General features: G+C 53.9%; 9 protein-coding genes across 9 annotated transcripts; 5 read left to right on the top strand and 4 right to left on the bottom strand.

Moving 5' to 3' along the window:
* Nucleotides 1–534: 534 nt before the first annotated feature.
* J4E78_009259 (uncharacterized protein) lies at nt 535–3,018 on the top strand (the record flags this gene model as incomplete). The annotated part of the gene is made up of 1 exon (XM_049369852.1): nt 535–3,018. The coding sequence occupies one exon, from the start codon at nt 535–537 to the stop codon at nt 3,016–3,018; it is 2,484 nt and encodes an 827-aa protein (XP_049218482.1).
* A 276-nt stretch (nt 3,019–3,294) lies between these two features.
* J4E78_009258 (uncharacterized protein) lies at nt 3,295–4,631 on the top strand (the record flags this gene model as incomplete). Its single annotated transcript, XM_049369851.1, has 2 exons — nt 3,295–3,378; nt 3,432–4,631. 2 exons carry the CDS (start codon nt 3,295–3,297, stop codon nt 4,629–4,631), a joined length of 1,284 nt encoding a protein of 427 aa, XP_049218481.1.
* A 2,965-nt stretch (nt 4,632–7,596) lies between these two features.
* J4E78_009257 (uncharacterized protein) lies at nt 7,597–8,220 on the bottom strand (the record flags this gene model as incomplete). Its single annotated transcript, XM_049369850.1, has 1 exon — nt 7,597–8,220. One exon carries the CDS (start codon nt 8,218–8,220, stop codon nt 7,597–7,599), a length of 624 nt encoding a protein of 207 aa, XP_049218480.1.
* A 373-nt stretch (nt 8,221–8,593) lies between these two features.
* On the top strand, nt 8,594–9,849 carry J4E78_009256 (uncharacterized protein; the record flags this gene model as incomplete). The annotated part of the gene is made up of 8 exons (XM_049369849.1): nt 8,594–8,626; nt 8,685–8,748; nt 8,801–8,860; nt 8,917–9,015; nt 9,066–9,259; nt 9,311–9,322; nt 9,374–9,691; nt 9,748–9,849. The coding sequence occupies 8 exons, from the start codon at nt 8,594–8,596 to the stop codon at nt 9,847–9,849; spliced, it is 882 nt and encodes a 293-aa protein (XP_049218479.1).
* Nucleotides 9,850–10,144: 295 nt separating this feature from the next.
* J4E78_009255 (uncharacterized protein) lies at nt 10,145–11,512 on the bottom strand (the record flags this gene model as incomplete). Its single annotated transcript, XM_049369848.1, has 1 exon — nt 10,145–11,512. The coding sequence occupies one exon, from the start codon at nt 11,510–11,512 to the stop codon at nt 10,145–10,147; it is 1,368 nt and encodes a 455-aa protein (XP_049218478.1).
* A 1,183-nt stretch (nt 11,513–12,695) lies between these two features.
* J4E78_009254 (uncharacterized protein) lies at nt 12,696–14,345 on the top strand (the record flags this gene model as incomplete). Its single annotated transcript, XM_049369847.1, has 1 exon — nt 12,696–14,345. One exon carries the CDS (start codon nt 12,696–12,698, stop codon nt 14,343–14,345), a length of 1,650 nt encoding a protein of 549 aa, XP_049218477.1.
* A 2,098-nt stretch (nt 14,346–16,443) lies between these two features.
* On the top strand, nt 16,444–18,506 carry J4E78_009253 (uncharacterized protein; the record flags this gene model as incomplete). Its single annotated transcript, XM_049369846.1, has 2 exons — nt 16,444–17,048; nt 17,108–18,506. 2 exons carry the CDS (start codon nt 16,444–16,446, stop codon nt 18,504–18,506), a joined length of 2,004 nt encoding a protein of 667 aa, XP_049218476.1.
* A 2,833-nt stretch (nt 18,507–21,339) lies between these two features.
* Nucleotides 21,340–23,215, bottom strand: J4E78_009252 (uncharacterized protein; the record flags this gene model as incomplete). Its single annotated transcript, XM_049369845.1, has 4 exons — nt 21,340–21,597; nt 21,648–21,805; nt 21,854–23,116; nt 23,173–23,215. 4 exons carry the CDS (start codon nt 23,213–23,215, stop codon nt 21,340–21,342), a joined length of 1,722 nt encoding a protein of 573 aa, XP_049218475.1.
* Nucleotides 23,216–23,701: 486 nt separating this feature from the next.
* Nucleotides 23,702–25,106, bottom strand: J4E78_009251 (uncharacterized protein; the record flags this gene model as incomplete). Its single annotated transcript, XM_049369844.1, has 2 exons — nt 23,702–24,963; nt 25,016–25,106. The coding sequence occupies 2 exons, from the start codon at nt 25,104–25,106 to the stop codon at nt 23,702–23,704; spliced, it is 1,353 nt and encodes a 450-aa protein (XP_049218474.1).
* Nucleotides 25,107–25,688: the final 582 nt, after the last annotated feature.

Here is a 25,688-nt window from a genome sequence, read left to right as displayed (position 1 = left end):
GTATGTGTGGGTGGTCATTATGTACTAGCAATAGCAAGGTGGGTGGGTGCGTCGTGTGGTAATGATAGAGGATGTGCTATGTGAGTGGGGTGGGCGCTGTTCAAAGTAGAGATGCTGTTGTTGTGTGAAGACGCAGTGTGGGAAAACATTGAATGATCAGGACATGTCCTAGACCACATGGACAGGGCAGCATGGTGGCTGCGCACAATGCAGGGGATAGGTGCAATCACAGGGGGGCACAGCAAGTGGAGCTCTAGGCCGAATCGCGAAATGAAGATGTTGTGAATGGAGTAATTAATCAAACAACGGGCTAGGGGGGTCGGCGCGATGAAACAGAATGCAGCAGACCAATGCCAAAGGGTCCAGCGCGGCACTGGTAGGCTGTCAGTGCTTCGGCGTAACACGTGCGGACGTGACGAATGACTCCGCGCTAGTAGGCCCGTTGGTGTGGAGATCTCGCTAAGATTTCAGTCGCCGCGACCGTTGGCCCAGTGAGCTCGAGATAGCATAGCATAAGCTGATAGACGTCCCACCATGGCCGATAGCTCGAGGAAGAGGAAGCAGCCTGCCAACACGGGCCCCGGTAATCCTGTTAAACGCACCAGATTCCAGCAACGACCCCAGTACGTCATCCCCGCCGTTTCGACTAGCAACGCGTACCCCAATGGCGAGATCAACGTCAAGAACTTTCTCAAGTCGCACGAGAATGAGATCAGGTCGCTCGAGGGCGCCATGAAGGCGGCCAAGAAAGGGCTCTCGCGACGGGCTTTTCAGGATGTGCCACGGGAGTTGAGGAGGAGGACCGCAAGTCACAATCCGCAGCGCGTGCCGAAGAGATTGCGGGTCAGGGCGCGACAGGAAGCCAAAGAAGACAACACACCCATTTCCAGAGGTACCAGTGGAAGTGGTATTGGGAAGGGCAAGAAGAAGTTCCTGAGGAAGGAGGGGAGGGAGCAGAGCAGGCAGAAGGCGAAGAAGAGGAAGGATGGCAGTGGGAAAGACGACGACGGAGACGCGAAGATGGAGGATGCGCTCAAGCAAGTCACGAAGCCCTCAGCACCGAAGCCGAAGCGCAAGTTCCCGCCCTTGGCCACGCCCGCTACCCCTCCATCGCGATTCCGCAGACGCCAGCGAGACAAGACATGGCTTCCTACGCACCTGTGGCACACGAAGCGCGCAAAGATGACGGATCCGAAAGAGCCTCTCTGGCGGTTTGCGATACCGTTGCAGCCAGCGGTCAAGGCATACCGTCTCACACACAGAGCTGCAACCCAGCGGGGAGCTGTCGCGTGGGATATGAGCTACATGTCGACCCTCAGCCTGGAGGGTCCTGAAGCCAGTATAACGGGGTTACTCAAGGGTCTTCACTTCTCTGCAGAGGACACAGATGATCCATGGCAGAACAGAGGCAGGGCTAAGAAGTGGCGCAATGGCACTAGGACCTGGGAAGGCTGGATTTACGAAAGAGAAGCGAAGCCGTTGGTGAAGATCGCCCGGGTGACTGTCATCTGGTGTGCACTGCATGCGGACGGCAAAAAGACGAAAGCCTTCATTCGGGTGCATCCGGGCGCTTTCTTGCAGCTCTGGGAGGAAGTTGTTCGGACTGCTAAAGTACAGAAGCCAGCTGTTACCGTGCGAGATCTCCGCTTCGAAATTGGGTCTATTGAGGTTGTAGGCCCGGCCGCTGCGGAGGCCCTCTGCTCTGTTCTTGCCCCTGTGCCTTCTCCTGAGGCTGGCTCTGATACTCCACAGTCACTATGGCCGGCTTTGGCTTCTGTGACGGACGCTGCATCGTTACCAGCCGGTGCGCTGTTGTCGTTTGATATTTCAGATCCCCGACTTCGCGATCCTCCTCGCACTTCCCCGATAGCACATGATCAGCAGTCGCTGACTGCCTTGACGGAAACTCTTGCAACCTGGCCAATCGACAATACCCTCACTGCAGCCTCCATCTTCGACACCAACAGCCGACTAGCCGCACAGCGAACCATGCCCTCTCAAAAATCCATCAATCGCCGGAAGGGCGCATGCACATTAGGCGAAGACCCTGAGGCACGATCCACAGACCCACGCATTCCGACACTTGTATTTGTGTCACGAGAAAGCAAGTCCTGGACCATTCTCCTCCCCTGGAAATGCGTGATGCCTGTATGGCGACAAATTATGCGCTACCCGGTTTCCACAGGCGGCAACCCCAGATTCGGCGGCTTGAAAGAGAGACGTCAGGTGGACTTTGAGCGCTCGAAGCCGCACTTCCCGTACGACCATCCTGGTACAGAGGCTGGTTGGGTCTGGGAAGAGCGTGAGCGTGAAGTAAGGAATCACGAGTGGACCAAGCGTCCGAAGGGGAAGAGGATTGAATGGTCGACTATTGATCTTGGTAAGGGTAGGAAGGGCGAGGTTGGAGATCCGTGGTCTTGCGACTGGCAGAGGTTGATTACAGATGTGTCTTCACGTCAAGAATCTCGAACTCCTGTCAGACAGCTCTCGTTCAGACAAGCAGCTGGTATGGTTGACGGCACGGCTTCGTCGAGCGGCTCGTTGTTGCCATCAGATGTATTCACTGTCAAGATCACAATGGTCCAACGAGGCACCCCTACAGACTGCGCTCGCATCTACCGACTGCCGAGCGACCCACAACTTCGAAGCGAATGGCTGGCCCTGCTGCCACAACCCGGCACGAAGCGTACGTCGACGAAGCAACAGAGTCGAGGTGTCGTTAAGCAGCCAGACCATATCCAGCGCAGGGATCTTGCAAGGAGTCTCCTAGACAACGGCCCACCGAGCGCTGGCGAGGAGAATTACCCTCTAGTGCCTGACGAAGTGGATCTCATCGGCTTCGTCACAACGGGCAACTACAACCTCGCAGAAGGCATGCCGACAGCGGTTGCGAATCTGGTAATGCACAAGGTGGTCGCCCCTGGGTCTGACTCGGGCGTGCCAAAATCGGATCGCGTGTGCATTGTGCGACAGGCGGGAAGTACCATCGGCAGGCTGGCGCGATGGGAGGTAGTCTAGGTAGCCAAGATAGGCGTGGATAGATGCTCTGAATGATACCCATTGCTTGTAGTCACACTTATGCATCAGTGGAGACGCGCAGCTCCACCTTCAATTCTTGGGTGAACACGCAGTTCTCGGTGTGTGGGTGGGTGTGTGGGGTAGGCCAACTCTGGCTGCATGCGCTAAATCGGAGCCGGAGCAGGGATGCGCGATATCTCCCGTCGTGGCCGCTAACGTCTCAGCAACCATTTCTCCACGCCCTGAACACGATCGTCCACCACGCCCAGCTGCGTCATGTCTGAGGACCGCCCGGCAGACGACCAGGCCGAGGGCGTCGACGCCGCCGTCGGCCTGCCCTCGGACGCGCTGGCAGAATTGGTACGCCTGTCCGCCGCAAACCGCCTCCTCGGCTACTAACAATCGTGTCGCAGACTACCAACATCCTCGACGACTTGCTGAGCAACATCGTCTTCACCACGGCCCTGTCGTGCCACCGCTCCGAGAAGCTGCTCCGCATGCAGTCGGCGGCCACCCAGGCCGAATCCATCGCCCTCGCCAACCTCGAGCCCCAGTCGCAGAAGCAAAACACGACGGGCGCCACGTCGATACCCATCGCTGAGACATCCGCCGCCAAGTACGAGAACGGACGCGTCTTCCTCAAGGGCAACCCGCTCAAGACGACGCCCGAGATCATATGTCCGCACTGCAAGCTGCCCCGGCTGATGCACCCCATCATGGGCAAGGGCATGCAGAACCCCGACCTGACCAAGGAGTACTGCATGCTGTATCCATGGGTCCAGCGATCCGGTCACGACGTCTACGGCAACCCGTTCCCCACCGACATGGCTAAGAGCAAGAAGGAACGCGAGCTCATCAAGCAGCAGCAGAAGAACGCCGAAAAGGAGAGCGTGGGCACCCCCGGCTCCCAAGACACCGACATGGCCGGCGGCGACACCAAGGAAATCAAACTCAACACCGGCGGCAAGCCCGCCTCGTACATCCCGTGGCACACCTGCCCCAACTGCAAGCGCAGCTTACTCATAACGCGATTCGCACAACACCTCGAAAAGTGCCTCGGCATCAGCGGCCGCCAGTCCTCGCGCAACGCCATGGCTAAACTCACTGGTCAAAACGGCACAGGCTCAGGCGTCGGCAACACGCCGCTCGGAAGCCGCATGGGCACGCCTGCGCCTGGCTCCCAAGACCCCTCCGAGAAGACCAAAACAAGCAGTAAATCAAAGGGCATCTCGCCCGTCAAACGCCTCGCCGCCACCGACGACGCAGACGACTTCGACGCCGACGATACCCCCGAGCGCCGCAAGATGAAGAAGAAGAGCTCGTATATCAAGAAAGCGGATCGCGATAAACCGTCTAATGGGAGTGGTGGTGGCAGTAACGGCACGTTGAAAGTCAAGTTAAAAACAGGAAGACCGGATATAGGTGATCGGAAACATAGTGAGAGTAGTGAAAGAGGGGAAGGCAAGCGGGACAGAGATGTTGATGATGTCGGCGGCGATTCTCCCAAGAAGAAGAAGATCAAGCTCAGTCTGGGTGGTGGCGGTGCGAAGGAGAGGAGTAGGGCGAGTGCGAGTGTGGAGCCGGGGGGTAGTGTGGCGAGTCCTGGAGAGTAGTGTTCCGAGGGAGAAGAGGAAGAGGAAGAGCAGCGTGTGGCTAGTCCACCCGCGGAGTAGAATTCCTCTAAAGACGCCGAGGGGGGTACGGATGAAGATGTGGATGTGCATGCGGGGACGGATAGAGATGCCGAGGGAGATACAGATGAAGATTTGGACGCGGAGTGATTGCCGCAATAAAAGATAGGGCTGGGAGTGGGAGTTGTAAAGAACGGCGTGTACGTGTATCAACTGACGAAGCAGAGAACATGCATGGATGCATAGGATCAGGCGTTTTGGGGGCATTTTTCCCCCTATTTTGGGATAAGGGACGAAAGGGTTATGGTGTTTGGGTTCCTTTCGTTATACCATGGCATGGGAACTGGGGGGTGTCGAGGTAATGTTCTCGACCCAGTGGCGTTTTTTGCATTTTGTTGTTTTCGTTGGGGATTGTTGGGTGCGAGGGGGATTGTATGATTATTTATCTGAGAGAGAGGAAGGAAGTGCAGGTGGAATGGAATGAAGACTGCTTAGGCGGCATTTTACTGTTACTACAACATTTTGTTTACCGAACTTGTGACATCGTTTGTCTGACAGTTCTCGCGCACTCCCTTCTATCTTGTCTACGACTTAGACCCCTTGAACGATCCCGAAAAGCACCAGATCTCACTAAAATTTCTGAACAACCACTATGGAAGAATCTTTGATGACATTTTTATGAGAAGTTCATCAATACGGCAAAGTATTCATGATCTCCGATCATTGTGTATCCCGAAACAGCTATGCTTTCTAGTGCTTGTCTGGTACATCAGTCCTGGAAGCTAGTGTCGCGTATGTGAATACCAGAACTAACTTTCCGACAAAACAGGCGTGAGCGATGTGCTAAGCTATACTTTGCGAGTAAAGAGAACTTTGAAGATGAAGCTGTTTGGTCAAGTACAAGTATGAAAATGAGCTTAGTCGTTTTGCAGATCTGTACACGGCTTTTTCGCGGAGCAATGTCAAGATGGTGGCTGGTATCTCGAAGATGAGGATGGGCGATAAAAGTAAGATAGAGGAGATGTAGTAATTGATCTGCAGAGAGCTTTCTTCCGTAGGCGAAGTATTCTAGTAACGGCCCCGGGGAGGAGAGTGGCATGTGCAGGCATTGTATGTCTGTGTAGGTCCTTATATTACTCCGGAGGCAGATGTCACCTGAGTTGTCTTATAGAGTGTCTTAATGAATACTTTAGAACTTTGTGCTGTCTCAGGGCAGAGAGGATGGAATAGCTTGGTGGAAATGCTCTAGCTTTGTAGACTTCCGGGGAAGAGCTTGGCATACGCCCTGCTACTTACACTTAGGCAGTAATACGACCAATGATATGATGAAAATGCCATAATAGGAGCAAAGGCTGAGATACGAGTGGAAAAGGCGTTGAAAAAGCTCTTGTATTACTAAGAGACCTGTTCGGAAGGGCGTGATATCTATATATGCTCGTGGCTAGAGAGAGACAGCCAGCGACGACAAGGTGCACATGCAGGCACTGCCAAAACCCGATGCATCGAACGAATACCATCTCTCCATTGGCCCATTTTTCTTGCATGCCTCTCTCGTCGTACATTAGCTGCTCATACCGACTCTACCTGCAGACATTCCTCCACCCCAATCCGGAAGTGTGCAAAAGTGCACTAGAGCACTACAAGTCCTGTGAAACCCTGTCTTTTCGAACGAATCGAGCCTCTTCAAACTGCTTGCGAGAGTGGGAGTCGATTGCTGCAGAAGAGCAAGCAAGCGAGGGGGGCGTAGTGGTGGAAGCCAGAGCCCGGGGGGTGTCAGGCGGGCTCAGGCTTGGCGCACAGATCCCGCACTGTATATACTCGCACCGCCCACCATGCACATCCGCACCCCTTCCTCGCTCTTCCTCCCCACTACCCCTCTTCACATAACCATCCCACAACATCTCTTCTTGGCCTTGGAACCAATTTGGAGGACTTGAGAAGGCTTTTGAGATCCCTTGAAACTTTCTTCTCGCTTTTCCCACTGCTCTGACTGCATCGATGCCGTCGTCGTCGTCGTCGTCGTCGCCAGCACAACAGTCCGCTCGCCAGGCACCAGACATGCCAGACCAAAAGCAAGAAGAGAACGAGTACCGTCAGACGACATACCACAACGGCCGCAGTATCCAGATCGAGGAATCTCGTCGTCGCTCCTGGGCGGTCCGCAAGATCGACTCTCCAGTCCAGACATATCACGACTTCGTGTTGTATCCCGTGGAGAACGAGCGTACAAGCCCACGAAGCAGCCTTCAGCAGGTCGAGCAGTCTCACCCCGCACCGAGAGGGTTGGCCGCAGGACCCGGTGAGAGACACGTGACACACGTGACTTCTGCCAAGCATGTGTCGAAAGGAAGGGAGAAGCCAGTGGTCCTTCATGGGGAGGCAAAGTCGAATCGAGAGTTGTTATTGTTGGAGTCGAAAGGGGCTTTACACTCCTCTGCGGGGCCAACGCCTCCTCCTACGCCTAGGCTAGGCCGGTTGCCGACGCCTGATCTGGATGAAATGGACGAGGAGGCACCCTTTTGCGATTGTGGTGGAGGATCGCATGTTGTCAAGCATAGCGCTGGATGTGGTTTAGAGGTCGATCCCTGGTCGGCGTGATCTCCTACTTGACGAGGTTTTTCGGTGTGTCCTTTTCGTGATAGTCGCCTTGGGTCTGGTATTGTGGTTCTTGCCTCTGTCTTTCTTCTTGATCTTTCCTCGGTCTGGGCTTATCGATGAAAGCCCGTATGCCGCGAGCGAGCACGACTACTTCTTGCTGCTCATGAAGCCGTCGTTCCTTCCTGAACATGCTCTCTTACAACTTCTGGGGCGTCTGGCGTTGGGTTTCCTTGGAGAGAAACAGAGTCGTCATTCGACAATTGTTCGTATCCGCCTCGTAGCAGGTACGAGGCTATCCCAAACTGATTACACCTGACCTACACGTCTGAAGTGGCCTAGGACGGAAAGGTCATTCCTGTGGCCGTTCGCTTTCTACCACAAAGTATTTGCCAGATTTGCGTTCTGCCGAGCCCAGAACATCCCAGTCCTCAACATCCTTCGCATCCACAGGCGTAGTATCCCGTTGTAGCCGCTTGTGATGCTGTCCTATAACCTTCTCTTTATCCAAAGCATCCCTCAGCGTCTCCAACGTAATCGTCTGCTCTTCTTCTGCAGCCATCGTCTCATCCCGTATAGCCCGTAACGGCTTCACACCCGTTGTATCCACTTCCTGTATCTTGCCCACAAAGTGTAATTGCGCTGCCAGTGTGTCTAGCATCTTCTGTTCTTGTTCGGCCGTTTCGGGTGGCGGGAGGGCTGATAGGCGGAGGAGATGATGTAATTGTTGAGAGGTAATTTGGGGGGCGTCGGGAGCGCGCGTCTTCGGTGGGAGCAGAGACTCGACGGACCAGGTGGGCTTCGCTAGAAGCTCTTCGAGTTCGTCGGGATGGATGCCTATCTTCTTCCGTGCCGGCTTTTCTTCAGTCCACGAAGCCTCGTATAGTCGTACACGTGAGGGCGTGTATGAGCGTATTTGCAGGTATGGTGAAGGCTTGCAAAACTTCGTGAACGTGAACGCGCGACGTGCCGCCATGATGAATGTGATGCGCGAGGCGGGGTAGGACGTTGGTTGGGACGGAACGAGATTTTCGTTGTAGACCGTGAGATACTTCAGCGCATCGATATGACGGCGATCTTCCTCTTCTATCGCGAGACTTGAGTGACGCTGCTGTGAATGTAAAGTCGTGAAGCTCGAGGCGGTTGCAAACACTAGTGCGGATGCAGTAACGCCGCCGCCGAGGTCACAGCCCTCGCATGGACCAACGTGGGTCGTCATCGCATTGAGACAGCAAGTGCAGCCACCTGTCTCGACCAAAGTTTCAACATAACGTCTGCCTGCACAGTCACATACTCTATTCATCCCCTCTCCTCTTCGTATACCACCAACTCTAGAAAATACAGCGAATATGGCCGGCGATCCACGAGCGCTGCTGCGACAGGTGGGGCCTACACTCACGACTCAGCCACACAGCAGATAACTGATATCGAGGTGGACAGGCAGAAACATCCTTGCAGAAGGCAGGCGGTGGCTTCAGTTTCTTCAGTAATAAGGCAGACAAGTGTATGATACAGATCGCGGCATATGTGCTCGTTTTGGCTGACGCACGTGATAGATGAGGCAGCCGCAGAGCAGTTTATCGCTGCGGCAAATGCGTTCCGCATGCAAAAGATGGGTATGGGCAGATGCATCATGAAACACAGCGCGTTGTTGAAGGTTAACAACAATCAGGCAAGGAGGCAGGCGAGGCTTTCGAAAAGGCAGCATCAGTACAACGTCAGCACCTGAACGAACCTGATGACGAAGCAAACACGCTCACAGACGCCTTCAGTATGCTTCTACTCTCACATTGGATTCAGTCTCAACTAACAAGACATCAGAGGCCTACCGCAAAGATGACCCAGAAGCCGCAGCGAGGTGTTTAGACAAAGCCATTGCGCATTACTGCGCCAAAGGCAACTTCCGCCGTGCAGCCACTCACAAGCAGAATCTTGCCGAGCTCTACGAAGTCGAGCTTGGTGACAACGCCCGAGCCGGAGCCGCCTACGAGGAAGCGGCTGGTTGGTACGAGAGCGTAAGTACTGCATCATAATATACTATAGATTACATGCTAACCTATCTCTAGGACAACGCTGAAGTAATGCACCCAACACCCAATTTTTTGGCAAAAACTAACCAACCCCCACAGGCACTCGCCAACAAGCTCTGGCTCAAGACTGCTGATCTCGTCGCCTTAGAAGGCAAGGACTACTACAAAGCCATCGAGCTTTACGAGAAGGTCGCCAAGACCTCGATCTCCAACAACCTCATGCGCTGGTCCGTCAAGGAGTACCTTCTCAAAGCTGGTATTTGCCAGCTATGCACAGGCGACCAGGTCGGCGTCAACACTGCCCTTGACAGGTACAGGGAGCTGGATCCAAGCTTCCAGCAACAGAGGGAGCACGCGCTGCTCGTTGACTTGGCAGGTGCGGTGCAGGAGGGCGACCAGGAGATGTTTGCCGATAAGGTATGTTTTCCCAGAATTTACGCCTTCCGAGAATGGGTTATATTGACGTGTGATAGTTGTTCCAATTCGACCAGTTGAGCAAGCTCGATAAGTGGAAGACCACGCTTCTGTTGCGGGTCAAGAACACGATTGAGGAGGGTGGTGAGGACTTTTCGTAGAATTTGGTTGTTAGGAAGGGTTCCTCCTCTGCACGACTCTTTAGTTTGCTTTTGTGTCTGGTATGACACTCTGTCTTTGGGTCTTACAATAGAATGATATCTCACAACATCACCGTATGCAGCAGGTAATGATCGCGATGTCTATATCGATTCGTTCATTTGCTATTCAAATCATACACGTGCTAGTGTGAAGTACCTGCTCCGCTGGAAAACAAGGCTATTATACAAGGAATATTTCGTAAAGATCGTCGCACTGCAAGAACACACAAACTCAATGCTCCTATGGAGTCACTGCTTACAACTCCATGTTCTCAACAAGAGGCTGAAGGCGCTCCTTGAGGTCCTCGACGTCGAGCTCCTCACCCTTCCAGAAGACTTGCTCGCCACCAGCGGTCTTGGGTGGGATCAAGACGTTGGAGACGACCTGAATGACACCATCGCTAGCAACACCGTCATGGACAGTGACGCGCGAGAAGCCATTGATCCTAATCTCAACAAAAGGTCCGTAGCGGCCGACATCAACAGCGAGGTTCTTGCCGCAAAGCGCAGTAGGCATGTAGTGGTAGCCACCCGGACGCTCCTGAACAGAGTCCTTGTCACCCTTCTTCCTTCCATCGTAGAACGCATCCGAGTAAAGCGTCTCATCAACAACGATGTGGTACTTGAGCAGAGCCTTGAGGTACTTCTCGCCGTACTTTGAGAACAAGAAAGCATTGGCGCGCGCACCAAGTTTCTGGAACGCAAAGTTGTTGGGGGCGAAGAAAGTTCCGCCGTTGTGCTCGTACTCCGTGCTGTTCATCTTGTCGAACAGACCGGTCTTTCCTAGACCCAGCTCGAGCGTGCTGAACTCGCCGGGGAGCAGGTCGATGATGGAGGCGACGTTGGGGGGAGGCACGAGGATGGAGTCGACGCCGTGGACGACGCCGTTGGTGCCGAAGATGTTGACGGCTACGAGGCGGCTGTAGAAGTTGATTGCGGGGCCCTTGAGCGTGACGCGGACGGTTAGGCGCTGGGAGTGGCCAAGAAGCTTCGAGGGCTGGTAGAGGGTTGGGATGGTGTAGGTCTTGAGTACGCGGCCAGCAGGGTACAAGTCGTCGGTGACGTGGTACAGGAGGATGTCCTTCAGAACCTCCTTGGAAGGCTTGTGGTGGTGCTCGGGGATCTTCTCAAAGGCTTCGTCTGTTGGGGCGAAAACGGTGTAGTTTGCCTTTGTGCTGTTGAGCGCCTCGACGATGTCGTCGAACTCGTTGATCCACTTTGCGAGCTTTGTAGTGTATTTGCTCTCGTTGATGAGCTCGTAGACTGTGCGGTTCGGCTTCTGGTCATGCGGAGGGTGGTGAGGTTTGCCATGGTGTGGCGATCCGTCGTGGCCGTGATGAGGGTCCTCAAAGTCAACGACACTGTCGTCGAACTGGTTTTCCTCTAACCACGACTCAACGTCGGCGCCAGCATGATGGATCTTGCTGTAAACATCCTTGGCACCGTTCTTGACCTTGCTGAACGCATCGTCAAGCACGCTCTGGGCGTTGTCAAAAACATTGTGAGCGCCATCGACAAGCTGCTTTCCAGACTTCTCAATGTTGATGTTGGAGAAGACTTCCGGTTCGGTAATGACAAATGCAGTCGCCAGAGGCAGGACTGGTACAACGCGTGAGAACCGCATGGTGACCTAGTGATTGATGGGGAATCGGGGGATGGGGAAAAGTTGGTAGAGGAACACAGGTAAGATGTAGCTAGGCAGCGAAGCTAAAGAGTAAGCCGAGTCGATTACAACACCACTGCGTGGCGACGTTATTGGGGGGCGGAGCGTCGGTAGGTGACCCGCTTGTTCGGGTGTCGGACTACAAGGCGGACGAATCCAACGAACCAGAATTGTGCCGGTTGGGATAGAGGAAAACGCTGCAGCGATGGTTGGACAGTTTCGCTTTCGTATTCACTCGTATACCTAGGTACAAACACCCGGCTTCAAGGTATGCTTCCAACGCACCGTCGAGACCTCGCGGCCACGTGCTGTACGTACCAGGCTGTCAAGGACGCGTCAGTCGATCTTCCCCGCGTTTCCACGGCGGAGGCGGATGTGCTGGATGGCGACGACGTGACTACGTCATGATCACCGATCCACCTCACCACCCGAAACTTTGGGTGTTTCGTAGCCTTCAACCGGGTAAGTCTGCGATCTCAGATCCATTCTTTGGGATGCTCTAGCGGATGTGTATACACTTCCGCTGGGAAGCTCCAACATCCGATACACATGGGATGCTTGGGGGTGTCTGGCTCATCACGTGATGACGCGCTGTCGGCGAAACGAAGCACCGGAGGGGTTTCGTCATCGACCCATCAATAGTACAAACACACCAGGGCTACTTGCTTCCGGCTAATGCTACAACGCAGGTTCGTCACCATGCGTTATTTTCGCTCTGCGCTTTCTCTGCAAGGTACGAGGCTAGATCAGCCAGTACCAGAAGCCGACGCGTATGCTGTTGCTTTGTTTGCCGGTTCTCCGGTTGAGCACATAGCCAACACCCGCAGTGGGCCGCGGAAATGCATCCTTCATTGGCTGCCATGCCTTCAACGGGGCCTTTTCACTGCCAGAAACAAGCTTTTTACCAAGCAAATGTCAAGCTTTTCAGATTGGGTTCTGCCTGGGCTGCATGTTCGAGTTTTTGCTGCAGTGCCGGTGTGTCTGCGAGCGACAACGGACGTAATGTGTCGTCATGCGCATGTACGCTGTCTACGTGTACCAGCAAACACTCGTATAAGACTCAAATTCTCTGCTCGATACATACAAAACTTGTACCAATTCCAAACTGGACTAACACAAACACTTTCTTCGAACATCCATCACCATGGCCGGACTCGCTAGACACGTTGACACCGATGAGCTCCTCGAGACTCTGAAGGACCACCCCATGCACAAGGCTGGAGGCCACAAAGCTTCGAGTCGGGCGACATCACACATCACTCCATACTCGAGTCGCTACGCCGCTGGTACCGAGCTATCGAAATTCAAGATTCCCCACGATGGTGCTCCGGCGGATGTTGTTCACCAGTTGCTCAAGGATGAGCTTGATCTGGATGGACGCCCAAGTTTGAACTTGGCGTCTTTCGTCGGAACCTACATGGAGAAGGAAGCCGAGCAGCTCATGATCGAGAACTTGTCGAAGAACATGTCAGACGCTGACGAGTACCCCGCAATGATGGATATGCACGCACGATGTGTTTCTATCATTGCTAACATGTGGGGAGCACAGAAGGGTGAGAAGGCCATCGGATCAGCGACTACTGGTTCGAGTGAGGCTATCCATTTGGGTGGACTTGCAATGAAGCGTCGCTGGCAAGAGAAGAGAAGGGCGGAGGGCAAGGACACTTCGAACCCCAACATCATCATGGGCGCAAACGCACAAGTCGCGCTAGAGAAATTTGCAAGGTACTTCGAGGTTGAATCACGTATCCTGCCCGTAAGCGAAGAATCATCTTACCGTCTGGATCCCAAGCTGGTGAAAGAGAACATCGACGAGAACACTATCGGTGTGTTTGTCATTCTTGGTTCCACATATACCGGACATTACGAGCCTGTCGAAGAAATCTCCGATATCCTGGACGCTTTCGAGAAGGAGACTGGTAACGACATTCCCATCCATGTGGATGCAGCATCTGGTGGCTTCATTGCCCCCTTCACCCACGCAAAGGCTGGCAAGAAGTGGAACTTCGAGCTGCCGCGAGTCAAATCCATCAACACCAGTGGCCACAAGTTTGGTCTCGTCTATGCCGGTGTTGGTTGGATTATCTGGCGAGACGAGAGCTACCTTCCCAAGCACTTGATCTTCGAGCTCCACTACTTGGGTGGAACGGAGGAGTCATACACTCTGAACTTCTCCCGTCCAGGAGCGCAGATCATCGCGCAGTACTACAATCTGATCCATCTGGGATTCTCTGGCTACCGCGCCATTATGGAAAACATGTTGGCCAACGCACGGCTACTGAGCAGGGCGCTCGAGCACACGGGCTGGTACCGTTGCGTCAGCGACATCCACCGCAAGAAGGGCGACTTCAAGTACGAGGCGGGCAAGAAGCAATTCGACGAAGGCGACACAAGTGCAGACTACAACGCCGGTCTCCCCGTCGTAGCCTTCACACTCACCGACGAGTTCCACAAAGACTTCCCCCACGTCAAGCAAGAAGCAGTCAGCAACCTGCTCCGCGCCAAGCAATACATCATCCCCAACTACCCGCTCCCGCCCGGTGAAGACAAGACCGAGATCCTGCGAGTAGTCGTCAGAGAGAGCCTGTCACTTGACATGATCGACAGACTCGTTACGGATATCTGTGGCGTCACCGAGATGCTGATGAAGACGGATGCGGTTGATCTTGCAGCGTTCCAGCCTGGCGCCAGCCCGAGTATCGAGAAGACGCATGCTAATAAGGGTTTGAGGAAGGAGCATAAGCACAAGGCGCAGAGGCCGAGCTCGGATGGCGTGTATCGAACGGTTTGTTAGATGGGATCTCGCGATCGGAGATGTGGCGGACGCGGGCTGTGCGGGTGGCGTGGGGGAGACGTGGAACGATGATCAGGCCATGGTGGGAGGGAGGCTTGTGAGGCGTTTGTGGCTGTTGGAGAGGATGGGTCGAGTGTCTGTGGTGGAGTTATGTATACGTATTGATGAGACTGTTAGACATGATTAGCCGTGTTTGATGTATTGAGCATCTTTTCGTCACTTTGATGTCGTTTGCTGGAACTTTGTCTTCTCTAACTAGATCAACTGGCAAACGTGATGTTGGTTCGAGCAGTCTGTCTCTCAATAGCGTTGACGTAGGCTTATAATCATATGCCGTAAACAGAGATATCCTGACTGAGGTTTGGCAAGCTCATTCTCAAGTTATTGAACAAGTGCCAACTGCGCATGTTCTGTGTAAGCCTATCGCTACTGAAAGTCATACGAGCAGTGTTTGTGTTGGTTCAACTTGGACTTGAACTTTCTGATGCCTGTTGTTTCCGCAGTGGCGCAGTTCCTCTTGCGTACGTGGGGGAACGATGCTTCCCCGTCGTCAACCACTATGTGGCACTGCTACGGCTGTCGCAACTATTGGTGCCCGCAATGATGAACGCTTTACCTTGTGCCTTGTGTGAGGCATTTTTACTAGGCATGCGTCGATTGCCTTGGTGTAGGTTTGAATTCCAGTGTGGTGTAAGACCTTGTTTAGATTAATAGGCAGGATGGTGGAGATACAGCATGTTCGGGCTCGGCTGCCTGCAGTTTACAGTTTTGGGATACGTTAAAGAAGGAGCCCTGGAGTGGTTCACAGTCGCGCTAGGCCTAATCTGGAGCCATGGGGTGAAGGAGTGAAGTTGTGAACCGTTGAACTGGCCGTTCTCGTAGCTTTAACCATGTATCTTCATTAAGATGGTTTACCTGGGCGTTTCATGGCAAATCATGTTGGCTTTGGAAGACTGGTTCTCTAGAGACTTGGCGCGCTTGTGCATTCCAAGGTTCCTACGGCTCACCCAGCTATCGCCGTTCTCCTACGAGATGGCGCGGCCCATGCCCAACACATGGCTCAACCACGATCACCAGCAAGACTGTCCCCTTCCATCGACGCACACGTCTGTGAGACCCTGCTCAGTCGACCACTCTATCCGAAACTCGCAGCTATTGGACCACGAATGCAACGGCGGCATACACATGCTGCAGGCTCATCACTACCAGCACTTGGTGATGGGGTGCATAATACAGTGTAGAGGGCAAGCGAGGTGGCACTGCATTAAACAGTCTTTGGCCATGGTCTGCTAGTCGGCGAGACATCGGACAGGCTGGGAGCGGAGCATGCCAGGTGTCATGTCATACCTCGAGCCGGGTCGCAGCCACGTGCCCCTTGCGGTACCTGGCACACGATTTCCGCTCCGAATCGACGAATATCGAGATCAAGCTGCACGATCAACGCTGCTAAGATGAACGATTAGCGGTCCCTGCGCGGCTGCTTTGGGCGCCGAACCGTCTAGAACTCAGGTGGTGCCTAGCCAGTCGCGGCATGGCGCATGCAATGCACGTCTCGCGATCGCTCCGTACTTCCATGACAGCACGACCATCGCCAGCTTTACGCTCCCTACGAACGCTCGGCCCGTCCCCAAGTCGCTCGTTTTGCGTCCCTGCAGCGGCCATAGCGAATTGTGGCGGCGCGCTAGGCCGTCCCTCACGTCATAATCCTGGTTGGCGATGCTGCAGCAAGCATCACCAATCTTGAACCGGATCTCCTCAGTTTCGACCATCTGTACCCCTTCCGGTGGAGAATACCTGATATGGCTGACAGATGACATTTAGGGCACCTTTTAGTGTCCAGCGGCCTCGTGCCCTAGAAATTTCGGTGAGAGCCCCATTGTCGCCTTCATAGGGTCATGACGTCCCACAGGCCCTGAAGCTTCTCTTTCGCCTGCGGCACCGCAATGCTCCCGACTCTCCACTACCAGGTCTTCTATGAATCGTGACCTTGATGTTACGACGTAGTTGCTCCTGGCCGCCGTGCAACACCTGCGATTTATTTGTTTGTTCCGATTGTTGCACTCGCAATTTTAGTGCTGCCGACGACGAGCCTCCGATTATGTCCAGCCGCATTCCTCGCATCTTGCTCTATGTACTCAGTCGCGACGTCCGCCTTTCAGACAATCCTGCCTTCCATGCCGCCTCCCTCCACGCCGCGCGCCCAACTTCTGCGAGAAACTCTCCAAATGGTGACAGACGGCACCGCGATGACTCGTTGACCTCGGAACACGGCGGCGCAAACTTTACGCACCTCTTACCCGTATACGTTTTTCCCGCCAACCAAATCGAAGTGTCCGGCTTCCTCTCCTCCCCAACCGACAAAAGCCCGTATCCTGAGGCGCGCAGTGAGGTGGCTAAAGTATGGCGGACAGGACCCCATCGCGTGCAATTCATAGCGGATGGCGTGTGGGATCTCAAGGAAAAGATTGCGGGGCTGAACTGCGGCTCTGGATTGGAGATGCGCGTGGGCAGAACGCCTGAAGTGGTTTCCGACATACTCGACTGGTATGCCAAAGGCGAGCACGAGGGCAAGATTAGCGGCATCTGGATGACCGCCGACGACAACACAGAAGAGAAGAAGGAGGTGGACAGCGTAAAGAAACTCGCAGAAGAGCATGGAGTAGATTTCAAGGCATGGGCCGACGAGAAGTACTACATAGACGAGTAAGTTTTGCCTGAAACCTTTGTCTCTGCGTCTGGGAGAGTATGCTAACGCGCAACAGTCGCGATTTACCCTACGACAAGATCTCCGACCTACCAAATGTATATACCTCATTCCGGAAAGGACTCGAACCACTGCGCGATCGACCTCGCCAAACTCTACCCACGCCGTCCCAACTTCCGCCGCTACCGCCGAGCATACCACCCCAAAAACAACCATTCACCATACCTTCGTCTTTGGAAAAGCTGAAGAGAGTATTGATGTCTCCACTTGAGCACGACAAAACATATACCCTGACGTGGCCACCACAATGGCCCACCGATGCTCAGTCAGCGCATCCTTTCTCGGGAGGAGAAACTGCTGGTCTGGATCGCATAAACCATCTCATCAGCTCTGGGGCTATGAGCTCGTACAAGGAGACAAGAAACGGCATGCTTGGTCTCGATTTCAGCACTAAGCTTTCAGCCTACCTTGCTCAAGGTCACATCACCGCCAGGCAGGTCCATTGGGCGATGCTCGATTTTGAGGAAGGGCGTGGCCCCGGCGAAAAGATAGCTGGCTACGGAAAGGGTGAGAATGCCGGCACAGCAGCTGTACGTTTCGAGCTGTTATGGAGAGACTACATGCGACTTTGCATGAGGAAGTTTGGACATAAGATGTTCAGTCTATACGGCATCCAAGATCGTGGTACCAAAGGCAACAAGGGAGAGTCACAAACAAAGAAGTGGAAACGACTAGACAAGTCTGGTGGTGCTGGGGACGATCCAGCCAAGACGCTTGAATCTTTCCAACGGTTCCGTTCTGGACGCACTGGAGTCGGTCTCATCGACGCGTCAAACCGCGAACTCTTCGTCACCGGGTACACGTCGAACCGCGCGCGGCAAAACGTCGCCTCTTTCCTGTCGTCACACCTGAACATAGATTGGAGAGTCGGAGCCGAGTGGTACGAATGCTTCCTCGTGGACTACGACCCCGCTAGTAACTGGGGCAATTGGCAATACGTCGCCGGTGTCGGCAACGACCCACGGCAAGGCCGCGTCTTCAACCCCGTCAAACAAGCTCTCGACTACGACAAGCACGGCGAATACATCAAAGCATGGGTACCGGAACTACGAGGAATCAAGTTGACTCGAACGGTCGGTCCTGGAAAGGAAGAAATAGACCAACAACGATTGATGGGTCTCTACCAAGCCTGGAAGCTCAGTGATTGGGAGAAGCAGAACTTGGGTCTGAAGGGCGTTGACTGGGTCGAACAGCCGCTCACTAGGATACAATTCCAAGTTGGCCGCGGACGTGGTGGCGGTGGACAAGATGGGAGGTCGAAACGAGGTGGTGGAGGCGGAGGCGGAGGCATGCCTTGGCGGGGGAGAGGAGGAGGAGGTCGTGGTCAGGGTCCTGATCGCAACTCTCGACGTAGAGACGACGATGGTCCCACCATTGTGAGCAGTGAGCGAGCTTGAGTCATCGCGCTTTGCTACAACCTGTCGATTCCCCCACCCCGTTTCTGTACGATACTTCGCGTGTGCTCTCTTGCTTAAAGCCTCGCGTGATTTCAAATGCATTTTCAGTACTCTTCGCTTATTCGTGCCGTTTGCTTGTGAAGCTTCTCCCATCTGTTACACTTCGTCACGAGAGAGTCATGCGTCATCATTCGTTTTACAAACATGATGGCCCGCAATAGCTCGTGAGACTCTTGTCGTCACCGGAATAATGGTAGGTCACTAAAAACGAATGTTCTAAGCATCTCGCAAATTACATAGGTATTGCGACATTAGTGTGCTAGTCTACTGTAAGGCGAAATCATCATCTTTCCTTCACCGTTCCATCTGCCCAGACAGACGCAATCCAGTATAGAAGACATACTTCCAACATGACAACAGTATTACCAATCGTTGTAACTACTAAAACTCAACGCCACTATAACCACATCTACGTTTACATTGCCACAAACCACCCACACTCTTTCCCCAACCATAAGGTCAGTAGTTCCCGTCGCCCATAGGTCTCACATGTCACCCATATACGCATCGCACAATACTCCCTTCCCCTCATCATCTCCAAGGCCCCCAAATCGGTGAGGCCCAACCCCACCAGCAACTACACTACACTAACTACCGGGACGGGAACATGATGACGCGCATCCCAGCCCAACGCCACAGCAGATCAATGGAAGTTGCATATTCCGCTTAGTAGCGCCAATCGAGAGGGGCCAAACAGGTGCTTTGGCGTTACTTCCAAACTCAAAGGACACACTTTACGGTTAAAATTCAATACACAGACTGTGACTGGCTGGTTCTATGGTCTGCATATCAATTATCAGTAGTCACTGGTTGGAAAATGTCTCATGCGTAAGGCGGGATAGACGGGTGAGTTCGTAGGATAGGATAGGCTGGCAGCGTCTTGCCCCGTTGGCCAAGGTTCTGCGATGCTCGCCCGTAGTCCAGCGTCTGCCGTCTATCTGCGAGAGGGTGTGATGGGCGGTAGTTCGCCGACTTCTGGTACGTATGTAGTTGATGACGTGTGGGGAGGGGATTAGGCTTGGATACGTAGACGCCAGTCGTGTGCACACGACCATGCGCGTAGAGAAGCTTGCGGGATCACTGGTTGATATGTACTCCAGAGTGGGATTAGTTGTGATGAGTTGTGTCGTGCAGAAGTGCACATCTTGATTTACGTGGCATTGACTTTCGATTGAAAGGAGGTTTCTTTCTACAGCTTCTACTACTGCTATTGCCACTGTTACTGCTTCTATTCCAACTCCAACTGAACTCAATACCTGAGTATGCGGGCTATCCTTTTCCCACAACGTCTTGAGCTCCTCGTTGTGGCATTACTTTCACCTCGTGTTTACATGAGTACGTGCTCACACACTCCTTCAAGCCAAATGTATACTGTGACGACACACATCTTGTACATGAAGCCTGCCAATAGCTCAACCGTCTCGTTGACCTGACGTAGTGTCTTTCCAAATCGAAAATCTAGCGGACGAGCCGCGTCCAGTAGGTTTTACATCCGGACTTCTCTGTACAGTTAACGCTTGAGCCTGTTGCTAGTCGTGCTCTGTCGTGTGTGTTGGAGCCACATGTGTTCTAAGAGTCATGTTGAAGAATTTCTAATGACGACACTCCATGTTCGGATCGTGTGCCGCTGCATCACCGCACTGTTCACGTCAGAAGCGGCTCACGCATTCTTTTCATCCAGCTAGCGATCTGACCTCATCATGCTGTAACGGCTTCCAAGGCTTCGACTGACTTCGTAAACTTTAGATTTCGTCTACAAGCTTCCAAGGGTTTTGACATTTGTCTAAGGTAATTTGACCGAATGCATGTGAGGAACCTGACCCTCGGCCCAGCGTTATCAAGCGTCGAGGGTGCACGCGCACCTTGTGAGGGTTCAAGACTACCTAGGTAAAGGTGCTTCAATCCTCTTAGCTGCTCTGTCAGCGTCCACCCACGTCCATTATGCAGCTGACCGCACTGCACCGGTGTAAATGTCACTCATGCACAACATCTCAAAGTATCACGGGACGCCAGAAACATGTGTGACGGAATTAATTTTGAGATTGAGCCACAGCATCTAAAAGCCATGACCTGAAATAAACTACTATACAAAAGATGATCTCAAAGTTGCAACGTTCATTAACGCGACTATTAAAACCCAAACTTCAGTGCCAACCAAGGCAGGTGGAGGTCCAGATTTGTATCTGCGCGAAAATATATGCATGAAGAAACAAAGTGACGCTTTTTTGGTGGTATTGAGTCCTCGCAGACAATGTCGATCGATGACGAGGTCTATGCCGATTACAAGACCATGATAGACATGCAAACAGAAGACGGGCAAAATCTGGCCTGATAGCTCGAACAGACCGAATTATGGCTTATCGATCAAGAGATAGCAAGCGTGAAGTGAACAATCAGTTGTCGACTTGTTTGCGTTGGACGTGAGGGGATTTGCAGGAAAGATCATCCTTGAAAAGAGCATAGTCGAAGCGAGGATCAGCTCACACAATGCAGGCGATAGCGATGACAAGAGTGAGTCGTGGCCATTGTCGTTGAACAGCCCCAAGCTCCAGAAGCTTTCTCGACGGAGGAGCACTCAGCGCATAGTAATGCAAGCAACAAGGCGAGGCCGGCTACGCGCAAGTCAAGAAGAAGATTTCGAAGATAGTCCAGGGTCATCGGGTGGATATCATGCCAGGCGCAGCAAAGTTCCAAGCATTCGGGTCATGCAAACAGGGCAGCATTCGGCGAAGGTTCAGCAAAATGTGCATCGGTCACGGCAACTAAGCGACGCTTATGCGCCGGGAGGGCCTTGGGCTCCTTGACCGCCCTGTTGTTGCTGGGCGATGGACGCATACCACATTGCAAGGTAGTTTTGGTAGCCGCCGTAGACAGCGTATGGGTCAGCAGAAGCAGCACCACCTGCATCGGGTGCAGCTGCTTGAGGAGGTTGCGCAGCCGCGGCGGGTTGTCCATATGAAGGTGTCTGCTGGTGTGAGTATCCATTGTCGTTGTTTCCGTTGTCACGTCGTCGTGAGTTGTTCTTCTCTCGCTACATGATATTAGCATCCGTGTAGTACGTCATACAGCAAACAAACTTACCACTTGGTCGACCTTTTCCCAGATAGCTCGCTTAGCATCGTCAATGGCTTGACGGGTTCCGACAAGACCAATCTCGCGCTCAATGTCTGCGCCAGAAGCTTGCGATACGTTGATCTTGCAGCCAGTCTCTGATTGCATGGACTTGATAGTTTCACCACCTATAAATCGTTAATAAGACAACCACAACATGTGCAAAGCGATGTTACCTTTGCCAATAATCATGCCAACAGCATCAGAAGGAACATGAATGCTATCATTGATCTTGCCAGCTCCAGCGCCTCCAGCAGCACCTCCACCGTAGGGATCAAAGTTATCACGCCTGGTGAATGCTTGCTGCGGCGGCGCGGCGGCAGCGCCACCTTCCATTTGCTTAGTGTCACTGTCGACAATCTCCATGATGAGCTCCTTGGCATGTGCGGCAGCAGTGGGACTTCCGATGAGGTTCACAGGTCGCAGACCATTCACGCTCTTGTTTTCACCGACAATGTTGACGTGGCAGCCACTGCGCTCTTGCAGATCACGGATAGTCTCACCGCCACGGCCGATGATGAGACCAACAGTACGATCAGGCACCATAATTTGCGACGACTGTTCACCCTCACGAAGAGCGGGCTGTTGCTGGCCAACCATTTTAGCGGCGGGTCGGGCATTGCGGCCAGTCTCACGAGCAGGATTGCCGCCATTTTCTTCGATGATGCGGTTGATCTCGCGCTTAGCACTGATACGAGCACCCGGGCTACCGGTTATACGACACTCGCGCTGAGGTCCAGCCTCGGGGCCGTTGATGAATTGAATGCGGGTTTGAGATTCTTGTTCAATGCGGCGGAGACTCTCACCTTGACGTCCAATGACAAGGCCAACCAACGAAGAGTCAATGAGAATCACCTCAGAGTTGTCATTAGCAGGGGGCGAACGTGCCTGCCCGTACTGCTGCGAAGGAGAGAAGGTGTCACGCCTAGGAGGAGAGCGATCACGTTCACGTCCATAGCCACCTCGGCGCTCATCACGACGCTCATCGCGGTATGGGTTGTAGCTTTCACGCACGGGTTCTCGGCGCGCTGGGGACCGCGAGCGCGACCGAGAACGTCGGTAGGGCTGGCGTCCGCTTAGGCGCGGGTCTTCTTGATAAGCTGGAGCTGTGTAAGTTTGCGCTGGGACACCATAACCAGACCAAGACTCAGGTATACCTGGACGCGCTTCGTGTGCAAGGCCCTTCTGAGCCGCAAAGCCGCGCGCCTTGGCCAGCGCATCCTGGATGCTGACTGAGCCGGAGCTTACGGGCTTGATAGCGCTGAGATCAAGACTGCCAGAGTGTGTGGGAGGAGGGAAGTTGTATCCGGGCATGGCGGGCGGGGTGGCAGTGGGCATTGCGCCTGGGAAGCCTGGGGGAAGGCCTTGGGGAGGGGGATGTTGCGCCTGGGGAGGCTGCTGGGGCGTCTGCGATGGGGTCGTCGAGGGACGTCCAGCAGCTACAAGGGCAGTCAGTACAAACGTCGTGGGCGTGGTGAGAGTGTGGGCGACATACCGAGCGCCGCCAGGATGGCGTTGAGATCGGGGGGAGCGGCCATCGGAAATGCGCGCGACCAGGTGGTTAGTTTCAAGGATGGACTGGGACAGCAATGGTGATGAGCGACAAGAAAGCGAGTAGGGCGCTGTTGAGTCGAGTGCGCGGGTGGTGTGTGTCGTGTGCAGAGATCTTTGTCGCGGCGAAGAAGGAAAGAGGAGTCGGGCGCAGCTTTCGTACGCACGGGCCACTAGCGTGGTATTAGCCGAGCCGTGGCTGGTTCCAAGGTTCTCTCACCCAGAAGAACATGAAAGAAGAACGTGAACCTTGGGTTGCCTTGGGAAGTACTGACTGCCAGAATGCTACTTGGGTTCACGAGTCAGAGTACACGTGCTTTACTGCTTTGATGTAATTACGTCAATATTGGCTATAGTACGACACGCGCCCGCAACCTGATCGCGCCCAAGGAAAATGACGATGAAGAACAACAGAAATATCTAGTATAGTCCCAAGTGCGCTCTGATATACAAAATGAAGACGGGTATAAGAACTACGACACCATCCACCAGGCGCCGACGACAATGGAAACCAACACGAGGATGGTCAGGATGCTAGCACCGGCCTTGTCGCCAGTGGTCACGACATCAAACTTGATAGGATCGTCACTCTTATCATCGTTGCCAGCGTCGGGGTTGCTCTTGGAGATACCGCCCTTCTCGGCAGTCGCAGGACCGCTGGTAGACGGGTAGAGCAGCGCCTGTACAACTTCCATGGCTGCCATCTGCTCACCAACACCGAAGCTGCCGTCGTTCACTCCATTTGTCGTCCACTTGAGCCCACAGGAAGTCTGTTGATCACCTCCGTTGCACTGTTTTGCCGCGGCCTGAGCGGATGCCTGGAGGTAGGGGTCAATCTGTTCGCGGGACCAAGGTGCGACACTGGCTGTGTATGCCATGGAACGTGCAAGATAGGCCTTGAAGGAACGCTGATCTACGTCACACTTGCCGTTGTTCTCGCAGGCGACTTCAGACATGACCTTGTCCTTGAAGAAAACGTCGATTCCGTCAATGACACCCTGGACACGCGTCTTCCACTTTTCGTCCTGTGACACGTTCCACATGGCAGCGGCACCGGCCATGTGAATGCCAGCATTGTACGTCCATTGAATATGGTTGATGGTTGAGCAGTTCTGCGTGTCGTCGGTTCCGTCGTAGTAGTGGTAGTCCGGGCTCATGAGTCCTACCGAAAGTTCCCACTCCCAAGCCTTCTCAGCCCAGTCAGCGTAGGTCTGGTTACCGAGGTATTTGTAGAGTCGCGAGGCGATGTTGAAGAAACAACCGTTCGAAATGGTGTTCTTGTAGTTGTAACCTTGGTTGAAGCTGAAGATCTGCCACCTCAAACCACCACCGCAAGTCGACATGTCCCAACGCTTGTATTGGGTGTTGAAGACGGCCTGCGCAAGAGACAGCCAAGAAGGCTTGCCATCGGGGAGATCAGGAAACTTGTTCTCTGCAGCCGTCATGGCGGCCATGCCCCAGAAAGCTTGGTCATCGTTTCCGAGCGTCTTGGTCTGGTTATCAGGCATGTAGTTGGCGTTCACTCCGATCTGGGCTTCTAGAGCCTGGGTGGTGATTTTGTTATACTGATCATCACCCGTGTAGTACCAGTAGTCAACGAAGGCATTGAACATGGCGCCACATTCCCACCAGTAGTATGGATCTGGGAGATTGCCTGGTGTGTCGCCTGGGTTGTCACCGGTATAGTACTTGCGCAAGTTCGCGGAGAGTGACTTGGCGGTCTGCTTGATGGAGTCTGTACATGTCAGTACGTGTGCTTGCTGACGTCGGACTTGAGGAAGTCGCACCTGGGGAGCTAATATCCAGGTCGACTGCGCCCACACTTGCGAACAACAGGTTCGAGGCGCCAAGGGCGCCGAGGGCAGAGGTGAGCTTCATGTTGGGTCGGATCTAGTCGGCAGTTGCAGCCAGGGTCCAGCGCCAGGCTTGGAGACGCACTGCGCGGTGTCGCGAAAGGAGTAGTGTTGAAATGATCAAGCTTTCAGGCCAGCAGGCGGCTTGGCTCTGACGTGGGGTATCGTAGAGAGTGTCGGGTTGATTGACGGGTGGTATGAAAGGAGCGACGGGGATCAGGGGCGCGTACGGCACAGCGGTCGACACGGGATTAGAGGTGTCTATCGATTAGGAAGCGGTGCAGCGAGTGTGTTCGAAGAGAAGGGAACGGGAAACAGGAAGCTGGCGGTGGAGCAAGCGTTGCGCGAACTCCTGAGCGGCGAATGGGTAGCAGACACCGAGACTCAAGACATTGGACACGCGTCTTGGCGGCGATCAGACCCACTTGCCAGGTACAAACGGCGCCTGGCCTGCGTGAGGCCTGGGGATGCCTCTCGCCCTGATAGGCTAGCGACGCAGGCACACTCTATTGACGACAATGCACGATGCTTCTGCTGCATAATGTGTCTCGTTGACGAAGACGCCTGTCGCTGCTGTTTGCTGCGCAGAGACGCGGCGATGCGGGCG

The sequence above is a fragment of the Alternaria triticimaculans genome, assembly GCF_023758025.1.
Source record: "Alternaria triticimaculans strain BMP 0046 chromosome Unknown scaffold_19, whole genome shotgun sequence".
Classification (NCBI taxonomy): Eukaryota; Fungi; Ascomycota; class Dothideomycetes; order Pleosporales; family Pleosporaceae; genus Alternaria; species Alternaria triticimaculans.
This window is presented reverse-complemented; position numbering and strand designations above follow the sequence as displayed.